Here is a 19,176-nt window from a genome sequence, read left to right as displayed (position 1 = left end):
TCGATTCGTTCCACTTTTCTAGACGCGTCCACAATTCAAAAATCATTTCAGATAACTAGAGAAAGTGCATTTAAAAGAATTTTGCGAAATTTCGCCTAATTATAAAGCACTCCAATTATCAATTACAGGACTTAATTTGATAACTTTGATTTTAAGACGAAGAATTATCAAGTTTTGAAAGCGAAAAACCTGAGAGATAAGATATAATTGTCGATTTACACATTTTGTGTCCATTGATAGGACAAGTTATAAAATAACTAATCGAGGATGTGTGTAAATTCTGAGGAGGCGAAGAGCAAAAGGAATTGCGATATGTCAAAATTAGGAGTTTCTCTTTATTTTACATATAACAGTGGAGATGAGAATTCATCCCCACTCCTACATTTAATTTCTAGTTGGTTGATGCTGATACAGCTTTAAATCCTGTTCCTGACATCTTAGACTGTTCATGGCGCCATCTTTTAAACCAAGAAACAAAACTAAAATCATCTTTAAGACAGACCAAATAAAAAAGGAAGAAAAGAAATCAATCAATATTGATCATTATTAAGTTTGAAAACGTGATAACATCGTCGGATGTTTGAGCAAGTTTGTCGAATTTATCTGGTCCATCTGCATCGTCGAATCCTAGCAGTGATCGAACAAGGCCCGCATTACGAACGAGCAACCCACGAATTTAAGAGCAAGGCCTCTCTTTTCAAGAGTCCCAACCCATGAATATATATTGTCAGAAGGCCACAAAAAGACTGGCCCAAGAACAGAGTGTCCACTTTGTGAATCGATGCGTCTTCAATCCTTTCATGTTTAGTACATATTGAGAACCCCCAATTCCTTTAATGAATAGTAGTTCGATCTCCAAGCTCATGCTTGAATTTTCCTCCGCCACTTTACAGAGCACGAGAATCAAACCCCGCATTTATGGTACTAGTATCCGCACCCCCAATCTCTTTACTAGCAGGACCGTATACCTGCCTATTGGCCCAAGAAAAATTTAGAGGACGAAATTTCCACAATCATAGATCCCACTTCCCACTTGCTCTATCTCTCATCAACTCCTTGCATCTCTCTCCTTGCTGCTCGTGTGTGCCTCCACCATCACCTGTCAAACCTCGCCGCCTCGAGCTCGGAGTCCGCATTGCTTAGGTCGAGGTTGTTCAACCGGAATCCTTCTGGCTGTTTGCTTCGCGTTCCAAGGTCCAAGAGGATGTAATGTGACTGGCGATGCTTTATGATTGGCCATTCTCCAATTATGATTCCATTGTCGACTTCCATGCTGAGAGTTAAATTCAAGTTGTTTAGGACTTTGCTAGCATAATAACCTTTGGGTGATTGTGACAAATAAAAGCATGTTGTGGGCCATAAATTCTTGAAGAAGAGGACCTCATAATAACTTTTAATTACTTGTTATTTAATTTTTGTAGCTCAGAACATGTTGTCAATCTCACAGTAGATAAAAAAATTATCACATAAGCATGTTCTAGTAGTTCATAAGCATGCCCGTCTTGCTTTCACAAAGCACTTCATGTACCTCTTTTTCACTCCTCAACGATACACCATTTCATCTCTCTCTCTCTCCCTCTCTCTCTCCTCCTCCTGAGTAACGTCGTCCAGAAAATCATCATTTTCCTCGTCCAAATTTTTCTTGTTCTACTCTCTTTTGTGGGTTTTCATTGAAATTTTTCCAAGCTGCGTAGCGTCGACCATCAACGACGGGCATTTCACAATGTTCGAGCTCGTCGTTGGATTTCATTGAAGGGCTCCGACTTTGGCCCACAGACGATTTTGTTGATCACATACTTTGCTTCAGTGTAGCAAGAGCAACTTTAGAAAAAAAGAAAAAAAGAAAAAGAGGTTAGCTGGTGAAGCGCGAAGACTTAGTGGAGACCAAAAAGGTGAGGAACGAGACTCGCAAGTTGCATAATTTCCTCTTTTCCATCCTTTAGGTGGGGGATGAAAGCCATTTTGAGAGTGAATTCAGTGCCACCCTTTAGCTTTTATTCAAGTTGCCCGAGCAGAGATTATGGCTTCTCAAAAGTAAAATCGACTTGATGTTTTCCCTTTAGTTTTTCAGGTATCTTTCTCTTTTCTTTGGTGGGGGTTGACGTGGGACTAGGGTTTGCGACTTTTCTTGGAATCATTGGAAAGCGTTTTAGCTTTAGACAAAAAGTAATTGGGCAACCCAAATTAATTTTACTCTTACTCTTTTTTTTTTTTTTGCCTTCTCGGTTGCCCTTTTTGAGGAAAATCACTGTTTTTGTCTTTACCATGTGCATGCGTTAGCTTTTTGGTTATTCTTTAAAATTTTATTCGGGATTCATATGGCTGCACAAAAGTTGCAGGCCCAATTTAAGATTCAATGATTGAAACTTGGGTGCCTAAGAACTCATTTAATCGCACGCTAATCAACCCCCCTCCTTTGACCATCGCATATACCAGAGACTTTACGCATGATACGCAGCTATCCAGCTACATTAAAGCTAGCGTCCGGATCGAGTTTTGATACCACCTTTCATAATTACACTTGTTAAAAAAGTTCAAAATCAACTAGAATCAAGAATATTTCGGTAAAAGAAACAAAAACTAGGATCGAGAATATTCAATTTCTGGTATATATACATATATACACTTAAATGTGTTTAATTTGTCATAATATAATATGAAAATCGTTCCTCTACCCTCCACTTTCATGTGTCGACACCACCCACAAAAGCGACGGCACATACACCTCCTTTTCAGCCCCATGCATGGCAACATAGCGACTTGACTCAGCATTATCGAGAAAGGGAGGCATGACCAAGATAACATCAACAAATCAATAGAAGCTCTTCACATCTCATTATAACTTTCAACCTTTATCATATTCTCAACCATCATTAACATCACATGTACTTGCGAAAAAAAAAAAGTTAGAAATACATCAACCAAAGGCCAACCGTATCAAACAAAAGAGACGAAACCACGAACTTGAAAATGCATTGAATCCCAGAAGTAGCGGTGATCATAAGTTCCCTTCTTTCACAGAGAAGTAGAACATTGGCTTCCTTGCTTGGTACTCAACGGGCCGGTTGGGATCGCCGGCCCGAAATCCATAACCGCGGCGCAGTTGACATTGATCTGATAATTCCACGAGACCCAAGTCCCCACCTTCCACCTGATCCTCCCATCCACTTTGACACTGATCGACAATTCGCCCGCGCTCTGGTCGCGGCCCACTTCATAACTGAACGAAGGAGCGACGGGAATCGAGGTCCCCACCAGGGAGGCGGTCAAGAGATTAGTGTCCTGGTGCCCTTGATAGAAGGGCGGAAGCGGAGTGTCGGGGGTTATCTGCTGGCCCTTGTAGGCGACATAAACCCGGAGGCCATCGTAGTAGATGCCGACCTTGGTGTTGGGGTTCGTGGCGATGAGGGTGACTTGGACGGAGGAGTTGATGAGCTGCGGATTGGTGGAGAGGTTGAGCTGGTAGATTTGGGCTTGTTGGAGGGAGAAGCGGGGTTTGGTGGGGTGGAGGAGGAGGTAGATGAGGAGGATGAGGGTGAGGAGGGTGGTGAAGAGAGTGGACAAGGCGAAGAAGAGCCTCTTGTAGAGCTTGGGATTGTCGAGGTTGTCGTAGAACCTTGCTTCCTTGAGGGCGCAGTGTTTGGGTGATGTTATGTCGATTTTTGTCATTTGCAATTGCAGAGAGAGAGAGAGAGAGAGAGAGAGAGAGAGAGATGGGAATGGAGGATAAGGAAGGAAGGGGGAAACTTAGCATGCTAAGGAAAGAGAGGTGATAGATTGGGGGTATAATAAAGGGAGAGACTAGCCGACAAGGTGAAAAGCAACTGTTGGTTTTAACTTTTATTTTTTTGGCTATATTGAGTTTGACTGGCAGCTACTCTCTCTCCAGATGGGGAAAGATGTTTGATTGGAAAATTACCATCATCATCTCATGCATGACCAACATGGAATGGCTATTAGGTGACCATGGTAGCTTTGCTTCTGTAGTTCCACTCAAACTGAAGAAGATATGCATGACGATACTCTTGAAGTTTTCAAAAGGAACCTTTGACAATGACTGCACCAGCTCCCGATCGATGAAGAGATACCGATTTCGCTCGTAAGTTTCCTTTCTCAAGAGTTGGCTTTGACGAAAAGCTCGTCAGTATACTGTTGTTCTCCAAACAAATGGCTCATTGACTGTTTGGATTTCGACTCTATCTTTTAAGGATAAATGCACTGAAAGTCCTAAAACTTATTGAAAAGTGTAATTAAATCTTAAAATTTTCAGAAAGCACAATCAAATCGTAAAATTTGTCGCCAAAGTTCGAGTTCTAAAATTTTTAAAAAGTGCAATCAAACCCTAATATTTGTCATGAAAGTGCGGTCAAGTCCTAAAACTTTAAAAAACTGCAATCAACGTAAAGACTTGATTTCATCAATTTGACAAATTTTAGGATTTGATTGTACTTTTTGATGGTTTTATGATAAGTTTTAGGACTCAACTGCATTTTCGGGATAAGTTTTAAGTCTTTTAATGCACTTATCCCCTATTTTTATCAGGTTTTGTTCACAATTGACTCGTGAATACTCATTACATAAAATACCCTCTCACCAATACTCTGCTTAAGTACACATTGATATATAAATTGTATTCTTGCCATGCACGTGAGAAGAATGACTGGTTGCTCGAGTATAAATTTTAGCCGTGTAGTCGAGCTATATAAAGATGGTATACATGTAGGGACGCTTTGAAACAAAAGTGGGTCCTGACGACTTTCTGAGTAATACAGAGAACATTTTCTAACCCTAATGATTGACGGGGCACGATACGGGGGATATCTTTCTTAGCTAGAATCAGAAGGGACACATACTTTAATAATTGTTGAAGGCAAAAGCAAAGCCTTTTGAAAGAGTCACGACATTATAATGGAGTGGCGTGTGGCCTTGGTGCAATCACTTCCAACCTTTTCATCTCCAATTCTTATTAACTCTCGTCAAATTCATGCAGTGAACTGTTTTATATGCATATGGGGAAGAAAACTTTGGTTTTGGCTATTAAAATAAGACGTGATTAGTGGGGCGAGGTTGGTTAAGGTACTAAGTAAGGAGACTTACTGTCGTGTGGTCTCTTTAATTATTGAACTTTGCGCAAAAGAGAGTGCAAAAGTAAGAAAACACGAAGAATCTAGGGACTTGCTTTTGGAGCCCACGAGAAACATCCTATCTTGCGTTTAATTTTGTTTAGTTACAAGACCTTTGTTGTGTCCTCCTATGTAGCCATTACTTTTAGGCTAAGAAAAAGGGCATACCATTTGATACAATTACATTAGCGCGTTCTCCGTGAGTCGTGACTCTCGTTAATAATGCTGAAAACAACTATTAGATTGTGCATACAAAATACCTTTTGTGAAATTGAATAGAAAATAGGACTTACATATATTGCTATCAGCATGTAAAAGAAATATTAACTTGACCAAATGAGCTATTTTTCTCATTCTCCAAAGATATCTGATAAATTCTAATCCATACATTATGGGAAATTTTTTAAAATTTGCCATGTGAAACCGTACTAATATGCCGACTATTTGCCTAAATAATAGTTAGAGCGAGGCTATATTACCCTTTTGAGTCTCAAGCATCTCTTTGATGCTCTGACGCATCGCGACTCTGAGTGGTAAATCCGTGTTCATTCTTGTTGGCTTTACCATGATGGAATGGGTGTTTAGCAATAGGAGCATCAAGCTCGGCCATTCGATCCGAATGATGAGTAAACAATCAATGCGGTTCGACGGGTCAATTCCCAGTCAACCATTCCAGTGCTTACAATCAAGCAAGCTCAGCTTTTTTTTTTTTTTTTTTTTTGGTCTAAAGCAATCTCTGCTTGACAAAGCCAAGTTGGACCCAACCAATCTTCAGGTTGAGGATCTTGGAAATAATATTAGAGACTCAGTTTGAAATCCGGGGGGCTTCCCTCCTTTTGATCAAGCTTTTGAGATTTTTTGTGTTTATTGAGCCTCTTAAAAAAAATCAACAAAAAGCTGGTTGACCCAATTTACTTTATTAATGATCTCTCACCTTCCTCTCTCTCTCTCTCTCTCTCTCTCTCTCTCTCTCTCATTTTGTATATTTGCTCTCCCTTTCATCCATTAGATTTTGCTTAGGCACCAAATAAAGGGTCTCCTATGTTTCATTGCAACAGGGGAAGAAGGGCAATAAGTTCTGTAGGTTTTGTTTGTTTCGCATAAAATATTTTTCTTATTTTTTAGCATTTGAATCGCTTAAGAAAATGAGTCAATGGAGAATGTTTTCCTTATCAATGGAAAATGTTTTCCTACCAAACTTCAAATTCAGGAAAATAATTTCCTCTTTGAAAAATTGAAAATCAATTTTCAAAATACGACTAGATATCGGTGTTTGGACCCGAAATGTGCTTAACAACGAAAACCCCATCATTTGTTCTTGGGCTCTTGGCAATGGTGTTGGGACTAGAAGTCAAGGCCGGTTTCCCAACGCCCTATCCCGGGTCCATCGAGGTCGGGCCCAATGCCTTGACCCGAGTCCATCTAGGCCGTGCCCTATACCCGGCCGCCACTCTTGGGACCATTGAGGCTAAGCCCTAGACATCGATGCTTATGCTCGAGAAGATGGGCCCGGTAACATTGAGACCGGGCCTCAAACCACAACGCCTATGCTCGGGTCCCCAACTCTTAAGCCCGGGTTCATCAAGGTCGGGTTGAGGACTCCTATGCCCGTGCTTGGGTCCCCAGTGCTTGTTCCCCAATCCATTGATGTTGGGGCCCGGGTCCATGATGCTTGAGCCCATTGAGGTTGTGCTTGGGACCTCGACGTCCTTGCTCGTGTCCTCGAAGCACATGCCCTTGTTTGAGACCTTGGCTGCGCATTACCAAGTTAACCAAAGCCAGACCTCGGACCCTAGTGTGGGCATTGGTATTGGAGTCCCATGCCTATTAACTTAGGCACGGGCACTAGGGCCCGAGCTTGGCCTTGATGGACCTAGGCCCGGGCACTAGGACCTAGGCCCGACCTCTGCGGATCCGGGCCAATGTACTTGGGAGCTGGGCAAGGGTACCAAGTTCACGGGCTCGATTTCGGTGGACCCAAGACTAGTGCCCATGCTTGGGCCCGGGAGTTGGGGATCCGGGCTTGAGACCTCGGCGTCCCTGTGAAGTTTTTTGGCTACTTATGGGTAAGTAATTATCCGCCCAAATAGTATATGTCTATTTAGGAAAATCTACCTTACAAAATAACATAAAAAAATTTTCAGCTCATTTTCAAGTCTTAGCCAAATACCTAAAAATATTGTCATTTTCCTGGAAAATGACTTCCTGAAAAATATGTTTCAAAAATTTCATATTTTTCGTGAAACAAACGGAGCCTTAATTTGATTGGGTTTTTAGGCAATAACTTTGTGGCGGGTTGGTGGAGAGGATATTGACAACATGTCGATTTGACTCTTAATCATAGGCCAAATGGAGAAGCTAATAATTCCAATAGTCGATAATTATATTTCTGCAATACTATTGTATCGTAATTTTAAACTATTTGAGTGTTGAAAATATATAAGAAATCACTACAAACAAGGATAATTATTTCCTATAAAAATGGGAAATACCCTATCTTTGAGTGCTATTTGAACTATTAATTTACGTATTTGGAAATAACCAATTAGATTTTACTTCTACCCAAAATATAAAAAAAAATATCATTGGATGGATTCAACAAGTAGTGAAATTATTGCTCCATTCTACTTTTCACCTTCAAGAACTTAAAAGCAAGCAAAAAACATGGGGATAAGTACATTGCGAGTGTTATAACTTTTGTACGGCGCTCACTTGAGTGCCATAGTTTTTTTTTCACTTACTTAAGTACCAAATCGGAGCAAAACCGATCACTTGAGTGCCACTTTCGGTAAATCGTCCTACATGGCTTTTTTTATTTTTGTATTAATTTTTACGTCACACGCGAATTTTTTTATCATTATTTTCTATTTTTTCATTTTTATTTTGTTTTTTATTTTTTTATTTTTTTACATTGGCCGACGAGGGTCATCGGCGGCCACGAATCCTTCATCGAGGGGCATGGGCCGCCTTGCCCTCGACTAGCGGGGTTGCAACGGCCATGGGCGAGGGCCGTCGCGGCCACCGACAAGGGCGGAAGACCCTCGCCGGATCCGGGCGAGGGCCCTTGCGGCTTTGCCGACCATGACCGCGAAGGCACGAAGGCCCTCGCCCGGACATGGCATGGGCCGTTGGGACCGTGAGGGACCTCGCCCAGATCTAGCGGGGGCCTTTGCACCCTCACTCGCGGCCGTTGAGGCCGCGATGGCCCTCGCCCATGGCCGCTGCAGCCCCGCCGGCCGAGGACGAGGTGGCCCTCGCCCCTTGGCGACGAATTTGTGGCCGGTGAGGGTCGCCGGTGACCTTTCTCGGCCAATGTCATAAATGAGAAAAATAATTATAGGGGAAATAAAAAAAATTTCAAAATAAATAATAAAATAATAAATATATTCTAGAAAATATTAAAAAATTCAAAAAAATCAAGCCAGCGATGCCATGTCAGACTTTCCGCTGGCCACATAGGATTTCCGGCGAGCCAAATAGCCGATGGCACTCAAGTGATCGGTTTTTAAAAGTTGTGGCACTTAAGTGAGCAAAAAAAAAAAAAAATAACGGCTTTCAAGTGAACACCGTATATAAATTGAGGCACTCGTAGTGTATTTACCTCAAGAACATGTAATTCCGTGAAAGCAGAGGATGACGTGGATAGTTGCAGGCATCCTTTGTTTTGACAATACCACACTACAGAGAAGAGCGAGCATCACCTATACGCGAATTGTTTTGTAGCCTCTGGACATTTGTTGTGTTTACGATCTCATGTCCTATTGCCTTAAAATGGTCATTGTTCTTTTCCAGAGCCAATGCGGGACTAACAAGGTGCAATTGATGTCGAAATCTGCATGACAAGGAGTTACCATCACGACTCACACCCTCTTAAGTGGACACTGAAAATGAAATTAATCACCTAATCACTAGAATTGTAATAAACCAGAGGTACTGCATATAGATATCACGCACAAATAGCACCGCTCTCTTTTCCTTCCTAATTCTAATGACATTTTAAACAGGCAAAGTCCCAAATTTATTGAGAGATCTCTATCTCTAGAAAAGATGAAACGTAATTTCTAGGGACTAAGTGTGTTGGAAATCCTAAAATTTGTCGAGGAAAGTGCAATTGATTCATAAAACTTTCAAATAATGCAATTGAGTCTTAAAACTTGTTAAAAAGTGCAATTAAGTCTTAAAGTTTTGAAAATATGCTGTCAAGTCTTAAAACTTGTCCAATTGATGAAATCAAGCCATTTCGTTTATTGCATTTTTTGAAAGCTTTAAGACTTGATTGTACTTTCGTGAAAAATTTTAGCACTTAATTGCACCTTTTGAAAGTTTTAAGCCTCAATTGTACTTTCATGACAAGTTTTAGACTTGATTGCACTTTTTTCCAAGTTTTAGGACTCAATTACACTTTCACGATATGTCTTAGTACTTCCAGTGAACTTATTCCCAAGATCTACTATGAACTTGTGATTTTATGATTTGTGTCCAAGGACATAGCATTCCCCCCTTCTTCAAAAAATAAAAATAAAAAATTGGACGTCACTTTGGGCTAATATTTAGGACTGATTAAAAAATGGAGACCTCAAGCCTGTCAATTTGCTAACAATAGACATATTTTAGTTAACGGTTGTATAGTAGATACACCAAGTTATCGATGCAATTGTCGATTCTCTCTTGCACAATTGTTGTTTGAGTCTCCTATTCCTTTTAATTGTACCTCTTTTCTTTGTTATTATACAAAAATAGGGTCAGAGCTTAGCTAGGACCAAACTACTCGTCATATTTGGTTTGGTCGTTTCTCTAATTTCTTCCCTAGCAGAATGCGAGAGATTACCTTTTGATTTATAAAAATATATATATATATATATATATATATATATATATTGTTCCTTCTTCGAAATTCATTTGTCCGGGAAATAGAAAAATGAAACAACACTACCGAACGGATTTCTGTTCCAAACCTGTTCCCCAAAATAGAAAAAAGAAAAACAAGGAAATAGAACTGCTGTCACGCGCCTCCTGTATGACCAGGAAAATCCAGGGAGAGCATGTTTTTGTCCACAGAGCAGATGCGAAAATGTTGCCGAATTAAAGAATAAGCAGAGTTACTTCGTATCTAGCATGGCAGCTGTATGGAGCAAAACAAAGAGATCTTGCATAGAATCTGTATCTGGGAGAAAGTTCACGATGACGGGGATCGTACCGTGCCATATGAACTCAAATCAAGTACATCCTTAGGTCAATAATCAGGTCCTCCGCAAGAGGAATTTATACGCAATTTACGCCCAAATTTGTTCCTTTACTCACGTTTTACCTGACGATGTCTTTCCATGAATGTCTTCCAGTTCCTCGAGCCTCTGTCGAGTGCTCTCCTAAGTGACGCCATCTGTTTAGGATTGTTTGCTGCGGGAAGTCGGTTTATGCAGACCTCGAAGTTCAGCCAATGAATTTTTCCTGTCCATTAGACGGGTGTGGTTGTCATACTTTGAACACTTTGTCATGTGAGGTTTCAATTGTTCTTGCCCCCTGTGACGGTGCGGCGGAGCAACAAATTGCGATGGAACTGGCAGAGACAGCCCCACAGGCTCCTGTGACGATGAATGGTCCTTCTCATCAAGATGATTCTCCAATGAGCCATGAGGAATGAGCAAAAAACTCAATTCATCTGCAAGCTACTTACCTACTTTAGGGGAATGTTAATTGAAATTACCTCCTCCAGCACAATACAACCTTGCGAATTCGGTTATTGTTGACACCTAAATTTTAATTTTAGAAAAATCATTCATAAAAATGAGAGTTATTCATAATTCTCACAAAAAATAAATTTTCATGCATTGCATATTTAATTTTCGTCATGTCAACTAGGGCCAGAGATGAGTCAATTGAGCACGTTCCCAATGGACGACCGAGTTAAAATCGACTCGAAAGTTACTAGAGAGGCTGCGGAATTTTTACTATAATTTTGGACTCAAAATAGCCCGTTTGAGCTCTTTAAATTGCAAAAAGGCCTTAATTAATTACCCATTTTATTAGTTAAGGTCCAAGTGAGTCCGGGATCACAAAACGAGCCCATAAAACATTGAAAAGTAGCCCATTTCGCCCCCTCATTCATTTGGCCGAAAATTTGAAGGAATGCAAACCAAGTGAGACTCCTCAAAGTGCAGATTTTTAATCCAATGGTTAAAAAACTCAATCGAAGTCCTACTAGGACTCCCAATCTAACGGTCAACGTTCAATCCTATCTCCACTAGGTTTAGAATATTTGAGCTCTCTATAAATAGAACCCTATGCCTAGGGTTAAGGGGGGTCAGAATTTTTGAGAAAAAAAATTGAGAAAGACGTGAGAGAGAGTTGGGCGTTGCTTTGTTGGTCTTCGATCCATCGACCAATCCCCAAGTCTACGACGTTGTCTCGTTGCCGCCGCTACACCTTCTGTTACCAATTTGTCGTCGTGTCCACCGAGCTGAAGACACTAAAGTGCAATCAGTGAATTCGTCGGCAAAATTCTTTATTCACGGTCACACGTAACAAGGTCCACTTGTGAAGTTGCAGTCAAAAGGAATTGAGAAGCGGCAGTCCATCCCCTGAAGTTGTAATATTTTTTGGCTGCTAGTGGAGACACTTGCTTTTGACTCATCAATTTGTTGTCTCTGCTAGATTTCATAAAAGGCTACTATACCGAGGAGCAAGAGTTGCTCGTTCGCGAAGGTTTATTAAGAGCAAATCCAGGAAGCAATCAACAGTGAGTTCCCCTCTTGATTGTTGAATAATATTGCTTGCTTTAGTTTATTGGCAAAGATGTAGACCTTGTATTTCGAAAGATTGCATATGTTTATCTTTGTTGAATTCACACGTGTTTGCAATCGAGTCAAAAGAAAAATGTGAACTTTTGATCAACGAGCTTCTGTTTCTCGGAATTTTGTTTAAAATTTGAGTGGAGAAAGTGTTTTTGCTAGATCAAAGAAAAGTCGTGATTTTCATCATAGTTTTCAGAAATTGTTGCTTGGAATGGGTTTTTTGTTACTTTATGCACAATTTTCTGAATATAAAAAAAAACCTAAATCTAAATTAGGGAATTTTATTCCCTAATAGGCAACATCTATGTTAAGTTGGATAAACTTATCCGTCGCCTTTCGGATACGACCCTCCAACCTAGTAAAGATGGGAATTTAGTTAATCCGATCTATCGCCGTTTAGATCCGATTCGCTATCTTCAAAAAGCCGAATTTAGATTTATAAATATCCTTTTTTTTTCGAAAAAATTGCAAAAGGATAGGGTTTTGATTTGATGTGGATCGCTATCTTGGATTATTTGATTGGATTGATATTCCATACCCGATTGATATATGGTTTGATTTAAATTTCTTGATAAACTTTTAAAAGAAAATCCTAAAAAATTTAGTGAGATATGGTTTCTTAGAAACCATGTTTGATTAAATCTTTAGGAAGATGAGGTTTCTTTAAAACTTTATCTCATTAAGTTTATCTTGAAGATTTAAATCAAGAGAATTGGATCAAGGATATTTCTAATCTGGTCGAAAATTGCATCTAAAAGAGGATAAAAAAATCTCAAAAAAAATTCAGCAAATCCTTACGTGTGATTCGAATTATCACGTCTGCATATCTTGCGTGTTCATTACATATTTTCGAGTATCACATTTGCATTCCAAATTTTCAAAATGCCTCGCATATTTTTGATTTCGTTGCATATCTCGTATTCTTCCACGCATATTTTTTTGCATATTTTGTACTATCTTATATTCGCTCGTCATATTATACTGTGTCGCATGTCATCATATTATAGCATATCCACGTTTGCATGTCATCTTCATATATCATGTTTTCGCACATGGCATATTTGTTTGCTATATAGCATGATTCGGTTTCACGTGTCGCTACGTCATATCCTTTTATGCAATTATGCTCTCATTGCACGTCATGTAGAAATCATGCTTTAGGATCACGCATAATAGGATAGTCAATTTAGATTACATGTTTAGGTTAATTACATTTGAATTTGCATGTTCGGCATAATTTCTACACGTTACGTGATCATCGTACGTTTAGGCAATTCATTGCATATTTTAACTACGTTATATGGTTCTTTGCATGCATTTTATTATATCATCGTCCATCGTATGCTATGCTACTTGTCATGTCGTGATTTGCGCCTACATATAGTTGTTTGTATATCATGTCTTGCCATGTCACGTATTTGCACGTCACACTTTTGCATTGCATTTTCGCATGAGCATATCATTACATCATTTCGGTAAAATCCTTGCGTTCCATGTTATTGCACTCATTCATATTGTCCATGCATCTAAATAAGCGAACCCCAAAAAGAACTCCATCTTCTAAACTTTGAAGTGAACTCAATCGAGTTGTCAAATCTAGGATTTTCATGGATTTAAGGTACCGAAAGGGCATTAGCTTTAATTAGGTAATGTAACCAAGTCCCCGAATCCTTAGTCTCCGGTTCGTAGAAATAAGAATAGTCCTCCCGCTATTTTTATTTAGGTTTCTAATCAACCTACCCAAAATGGTTAGTGGCGACTCCGAATTTAAGATCATCTGAATTAACCAAAGTTGCGAGTTGGTAGGGCTTGGGAGAGTCCGTATCAGGTTAGTCATTAAATTAGCCCGATAATCCGTTAGCCTGAAAAATATTATTTTTTAGGTCGTGACAGTTATATGTACCAGTTTAAACACATGAATCGTTTGAGAGCGCAAGTGGCTTTGTCGGCTTATCGCATGTGGGGTGGCATAAATTAATTAGCCTCCTGAACTCTTGCTTCAGGAGATATGGATGTTCTTTTGATAGGAATTGTATGTTTAGATGATCATAATTGCTACCACTGATAAAACAAATTGCCCGTAACAACATGACAGTTACAGTGCGCATTCTAGTTGAACACCTTTGGATTTTATGCAGTCGTTTGCTGAGTGAAAACTAGCATCGATACCTGGTGCTTTGCCAGCTCTGACTAGTGCAATGCTGTACAGGAGAAGCCGCGCAGAGGAACAATGTGGAGCTCAAATGTACATCAGGAAGGATACGCCTGAGTGACGGAAAACATTTTCCTCACTAACAAGCAGATGCAACACTTGCGAATGCTTGTTCACTGCACGAAACCCGCAAGATCATGCCTCTCTGTTTCAAACCGTTGCTCGCTTACGAAAGTTACTCTTGTTTCTTCTCAATCGCCTATTTCCTAAAGGCATCAGGACTGCATACTGGGAACGCTCTGGAATGGAACAGAACATCTATAGCTAGTACTAATAAACCGTACGCCCCAGGGAAATCCCAATTGTAAAAGCGTGACTGTTTTAGTTTCCATGAATCATATTGCTGAAAGTTTGCAAAATCCATTTGAGGTCTTTTGCTTGGTATTTTGACAGTGGGTGTACCAAATCCCTTTACGTTTCAGTACATTGTTGGGCTTGCTAGGGGCATATTAGAATCCCTGTTGAAGGATCATCAGAATAAGGGGGAAAAATAAAATATGGGGATTTGATTTACTCGATGAATGAGACAATTTAAGAAGCATCGTCACCGGTAGTCATTGCATGAGCATGTTCTGTCCATAAAATGGTGGAACCGGTTTGCATCCCTTACGACTATAGATCTTCCGGTTCCCATGGAGATATACTTGATCGCAGAATGACAATCTCCGCAAATGCGAAGATTCCTAAACACCCTGATAGATTTCGGACTGGAGGTGCTTATAAGGCAAAGTGAAAAAAACAACTTGTTCACTTTGCTGGAGCAAATACTGTTCCTTTCGTCCCTCCTCCACATCATGAAGAACAAATCCAGTATTCGGAACATAAGCCATTTTCTTTGTTTAACTAGCCAATCGATCCAGTTCGTCATAGATTTCCCGTCCCGTGCTTTTGGGTGTGAAGTGTCACCGACATAGAACTCGTTTTTCACTTGAATCCAGCTACAACCGGCTTCTTTTGTATGATTTTTCAGTTTGAACTTCTTTCCGATTGCTGCTGCATCTTCCCACAGACCAGATGAGGCATACTTATTAGATAGCAAAACATAAGCAGCAGGGTTATCCGGTTCCTGCTCAAAAGTCATTGCTGCAGCTTGTTTTGCAAGTTCAACATTGCCGTGAAGTCGGCAAGCGCCAAGAAATGTACGCCAGGCCAGTGCATCAGCCTGAAAAGTATTGCATTTATAAACCGACGATCATCGACAAGATTCCATTTTCCGTGTACATTGACCTAAAGTGTTTTTGTCCATCAGAAATCAAACCCTACAAGAGGATAAAAGAGCAAAAGCAGCTTCTATGTTTCCACACATTGAATACGTAGTATTGGAAATGCAGTGATTTGAGTCCAGCCCTGATTTTACCATCCTCGCATGGATTTGCTCCAATTAAAAGGCTGGCAAATGTAAAAGCACTCGTTCCGATTCCTCTCTCAATTTGTCATAGGCATCCACAAGGGTATTATAAGAAATCAAATTCTTTTCAAATAGTGCATCGAAATCTCTCCGAGCGTCTTCCATGTGGCCCGACTGCGACCGAGAATACATGCTAATAAGAGAATAACGCAAGCATCACTGGCAAACCCCAATTATATAGCTATCTGAGTATATTTGTATCCCTATATCTACATCGCAAGTACTTCCACATGCCTTGAGAACATTAGCAAATGCGAAATGGTTTGGCCTCCCCGGACCTTTTATCACTTCAAAAAAGAGTTTGATACTCCTCATTCTCTTCAGTTTGTGTATATCCCAATATTATCGTTGTCTAAGACATCACGTTTTGATCTTGCATCCGGTCAAACATCTTTCTTGAATCATGAAGTGATTCGCTAACTACGCACTTCACGTGCATGTACACCAACATCGCATAATGAGGGAGGAAAATTTCACAAATGTCCGTCCACTTGCCCCGCCGTTTTTGTCCTTGCTCTCTTACCAATTTGTTTATCTTTCCAAGGAAGATGCGAGAGAGTGATACTATACATGAAGTACAATAACCCAACAGTTACTTAGGAGCAAGAAGAAGACAAAACCTTATCACTGGCAAGCTAAATTACCTCAACACCCTCCCAATATAACACTATACTGTGGGGAACAAAGCTTTTGCAATCAAAGTGTGAGTGATCCTCTAAACATCATTTCTATCTCTTAATGGAAAACCAGCGGAAGTTGTGGGAGCGCTTGATGAAGTTGAGAATGTTTCTACTTCCATCTCGGCTTTGCCATCGTCAACTGGCTCATCTGGTGGGTAAATAAGAGGTTTTGGAGGCATTTGAATAGTACCAATATCTCCTTCAAGCATTCCTAAGACTTTATTCATTGGAGGCCGATGGTTAGGGTTTAATTGTATACACCAAAGTGCAACTATTATCATCTTTTTTATCACCTCCCTTTCCTCTTCAACAACTTCTTCCATTTCAACACTTTCTTCTTCACTCACTTGGTCATACACCCACAATGGAAAATAAACTTGGCTTGACCGTTCCGCATTTGCATTTATATTTTTCCTTCTACCTGCCATTTCCATGAGCAACATCCCGAAGCTATAGACATCCGATTTATAAGATACACCACCAATACTCTTATAGAACAACTCGGGCGCCATATATCCCAAGGTTCCTCTTGCGGCAGACATCGAGACTATGCTATTATCGATGGGATAAAGTTTCGCGAGTCCAAAATCAGAAACTTTAGGAGTGAAATTCTTGTCTAAAAGAATGTTGTGAGGCTTGATATCAAAATGTAGTATTTGCATGTCACACCCCCGATGTAAGTATTCAATCCCCTTTGCCACGCCAAGAGCGATCTCATATATTTTCCCGTAATCAAGAAACTTATCACATTCCTTAGTGAAGATGTGCTTGTCCAATGATCCATTTGGCATGAGATCATACACGAGAGCTTGTTTCGAGCCTTCAAAGCAAAAACCAATGAGTTGCACTATATTCACATGGTGAATTCTTCCAATAGTAGCCATTTCATTGATAAAATCTTGGCCCTGGGCTTTGGACTGCTTCAAAATCTTGATGGCCACTTCATTGCCGCTTCTGAGCATTCCTTTGTATACAGAACCATAACCCCCTTCACCCAGCTTGTGCTTAAAATTTCCGGTGATCTTCTTGATATTCGAGTACGAGTACCTTATCGGCAAAAAGTTGTTATGAGCTTGCAAAAATTCTTCGACGTTCTTGTCCATTGCAAAGTGCCTTCTTCTATACTTGTAGATTAGAAACATGGCGACCAATGGCATCCCAATTACGAATTTCGCTGCACAAAAATACACTGGGGAAATTTTGATAGGTTAGATTAGTTCCTTTTATTAATTTAAGAACGAATCATTGCGGCTTACCTAGTAATGCTGTAGATTCGAGAGTTGTCCAAATTGCAAAAAGCAGACCTGTGGAAGGAACGAATGATGTGAAGTGGAATAGAAGGAAAAGAAGTATGAAAACAAATCTCACCAGAAAAGAGAGTAAAGCTAACATGGATCAGTTGAATTTTGTCCAAAAGAATACAAGAAACCCCTTTCGCTTGTTAGCAGTCAACGCAAGATAATAATTTTCCCTCTTAGTTAATTGTTCCTCCTATCAATACATGCATACAAGTAATTTGTTAAACAACCCTGTCTTGAATTATTTGTTAAGTCACTAAGTAAGGAACTAATTAAGAAACATCCAAACTCTATGCCAACAAAAAACTACAAAGGAAGGTTTACCCCTCATACGGAAGGAAACAGAATCTAGGCCCATGTCCATGTCTGGGGCGAGTTTCACTGTCACTTCTGTTTGTTTTTTTTCCGTAATCTTGCAACTCCACCAATTTGATTTTAATATGCAGCAGAAGATAGCAAGTGAAAGAGAGTTTGGAATCATGCAAAATTGCAGTAAGATATCATCGCCAACCGATGCTTACCATTTATGTGATTGGTTCTGCAACCCGTGGCACCATAGTAGATGCTCAAGAAATCAAAGGTGCACATGAAAACTTTGATCCCTGAATCTACATAATAGCGCAGACCGAATCCATCAGCCATGATGTTGTGGATTAGGTTGTAGTTGTAGGAGCTGCTATTTATCTGCTCTTCACCCCCAAAATCATATGATACCCACGTCCAACTGTGAATGGTGCAAAAATCCATGATATACGATGCTTTTGGATTGACCAAAGCATACAAGTTCCAATTCGATGATATGTTGGAAGAGTATGGCCGCTTAATGCACGAACCGGTAGTGATGTAGAATGGAGAACTAACCGGCGTTGAGCAGTTCAAGATGACCAACGTATCGTAGCTTATCCAGTAGCTACTCATGTAGTATGGGTTGCTTCGATGGTTACTGATCTTGAAGTTATATAGCTCCCACGAACGGCGGGGGAGAGACGAGCAGTTGTCCTTTTGCAATCCATCGTCGACCAACCTGATTTTGCGAGCAGGATAATCGATAGACTGCACATAGTACCGGCCATCAGCCAAGTGCAGAACAGTGTGATTATCTTCACAAGTCAGCTCATACTTCGAGTGACCACATCCCCGCGGGTCACTTTTTAGTCGAAATGGGTAACTTATATTGCGAATGTCACCACAAGATGAAGCAAAGCACCGCCGTCTTCGTCTGCTCTCGGCACCGCAAGTCATAGCTAGAAATAGAACAAGAGTGAGTAGCAGCACTCGGTAGATATTCATGGAGCTGGAAGTATTGATCATGTCTCTGTTTGTATTTGGGCAAAGAGAAGCTGGGAAAGGATTGGTTGGCGTGTGGGTGGAGGAGAGGCGCAATATAAAAAGACTGAAACAAGATGGGACAATCCTTGTTTGATTGGAGAGCGTGGCGTCGCCTTATCCTAAAGAGAAGCCCAAAGTCAGTCAACGGGACGAATGGATGTACAGTCGAGAAATTAAAGTGGTGGACCCACCCAAACTGAGTGGAGGTTCCGTTCCACTATTAGAGGAACGGTCCGGTGGCCATCCAAATTTGACCTTTCCTCCTCCACTTTTTCCACGTGATTGTTGGGTACACACCCTATCTCTACTTTTCTCCCCATTTTCTTCTTCGTTTG

At 40.4% G+C, this 19,176-nt stretch overlaps 2 protein-coding genes and 1 long non-coding RNA gene across 3 annotated transcripts; 1 reads left to right on the top strand and 2 right to left on the bottom strand.

The window, feature by feature from the left end:
• Nucleotides 1-2,806: 2,806 nt before the first annotated feature.
• LOC115726833 (NDR1/HIN1-like protein 26) lies at nucleotides 2,807-3,771 on the bottom strand. Its single transcript, XM_030656899.2, has one exon. The coding sequence runs from the start codon at nucleotides 3,667-3,669 to the stop codon at nucleotides 3,016-3,018; it is 654 nt and encodes a 217-aa protein (XP_030512759.1). The 5' UTR covers nucleotides 3,670-3,771; the 3' UTR covers nucleotides 2,807-3,015.
• Nucleotides 3,772-10,765: 6,994 nt separating this feature from the next.
• On the top strand, nucleotides 10,766-14,337 carry LOC125315889. The gene is made up of 2 exons (XR_007199161.1): nucleotides 10,766-10,859; nucleotides 13,808-14,337. It is a non-coding gene; the product is annotated as an uncharacterized LOC125315889 (long non-coding RNA).
• Nucleotides 14,338-16,093: 1,756 nt separating this feature from the next.
• On the bottom strand, nucleotides 16,094-18,439 carry LOC125315884 (rust resistance kinase Lr10-like). Its single transcript, XM_048281989.1, has 3 exons — nucleotides 18,034-18,439; nucleotides 17,471-17,518; nucleotides 16,094-17,403 (listed from the first exon to the last, which is right to left on the bottom strand). The coding sequence occupies exons 1-3, from the start codon at nucleotides 18,428-18,430 to the stop codon at nucleotides 16,250-16,252; spliced, it is 1,599 nt and encodes a 532-aa protein (XP_048137946.1). The 5' UTR covers nucleotides 18,431-18,439; the 3' UTR covers nucleotides 16,094-16,249.
• Between the last annotated feature and the right edge of the window lie 737 nt (nucleotides 18,440-19,176).

This window comes from Rhodamnia argentea, chromosome 7 (genome assembly GCF_020921035.1).
Source record: "Rhodamnia argentea isolate NSW1041297 chromosome 7, ASM2092103v1, whole genome shotgun sequence".
NCBI classification, from domain to species: Eukaryota; Viridiplantae; Streptophyta; class Magnoliopsida; order Myrtales; family Myrtaceae; genus Rhodamnia; species Rhodamnia argentea.
This window is presented reverse-complemented; position numbering and strand designations above follow the sequence as displayed.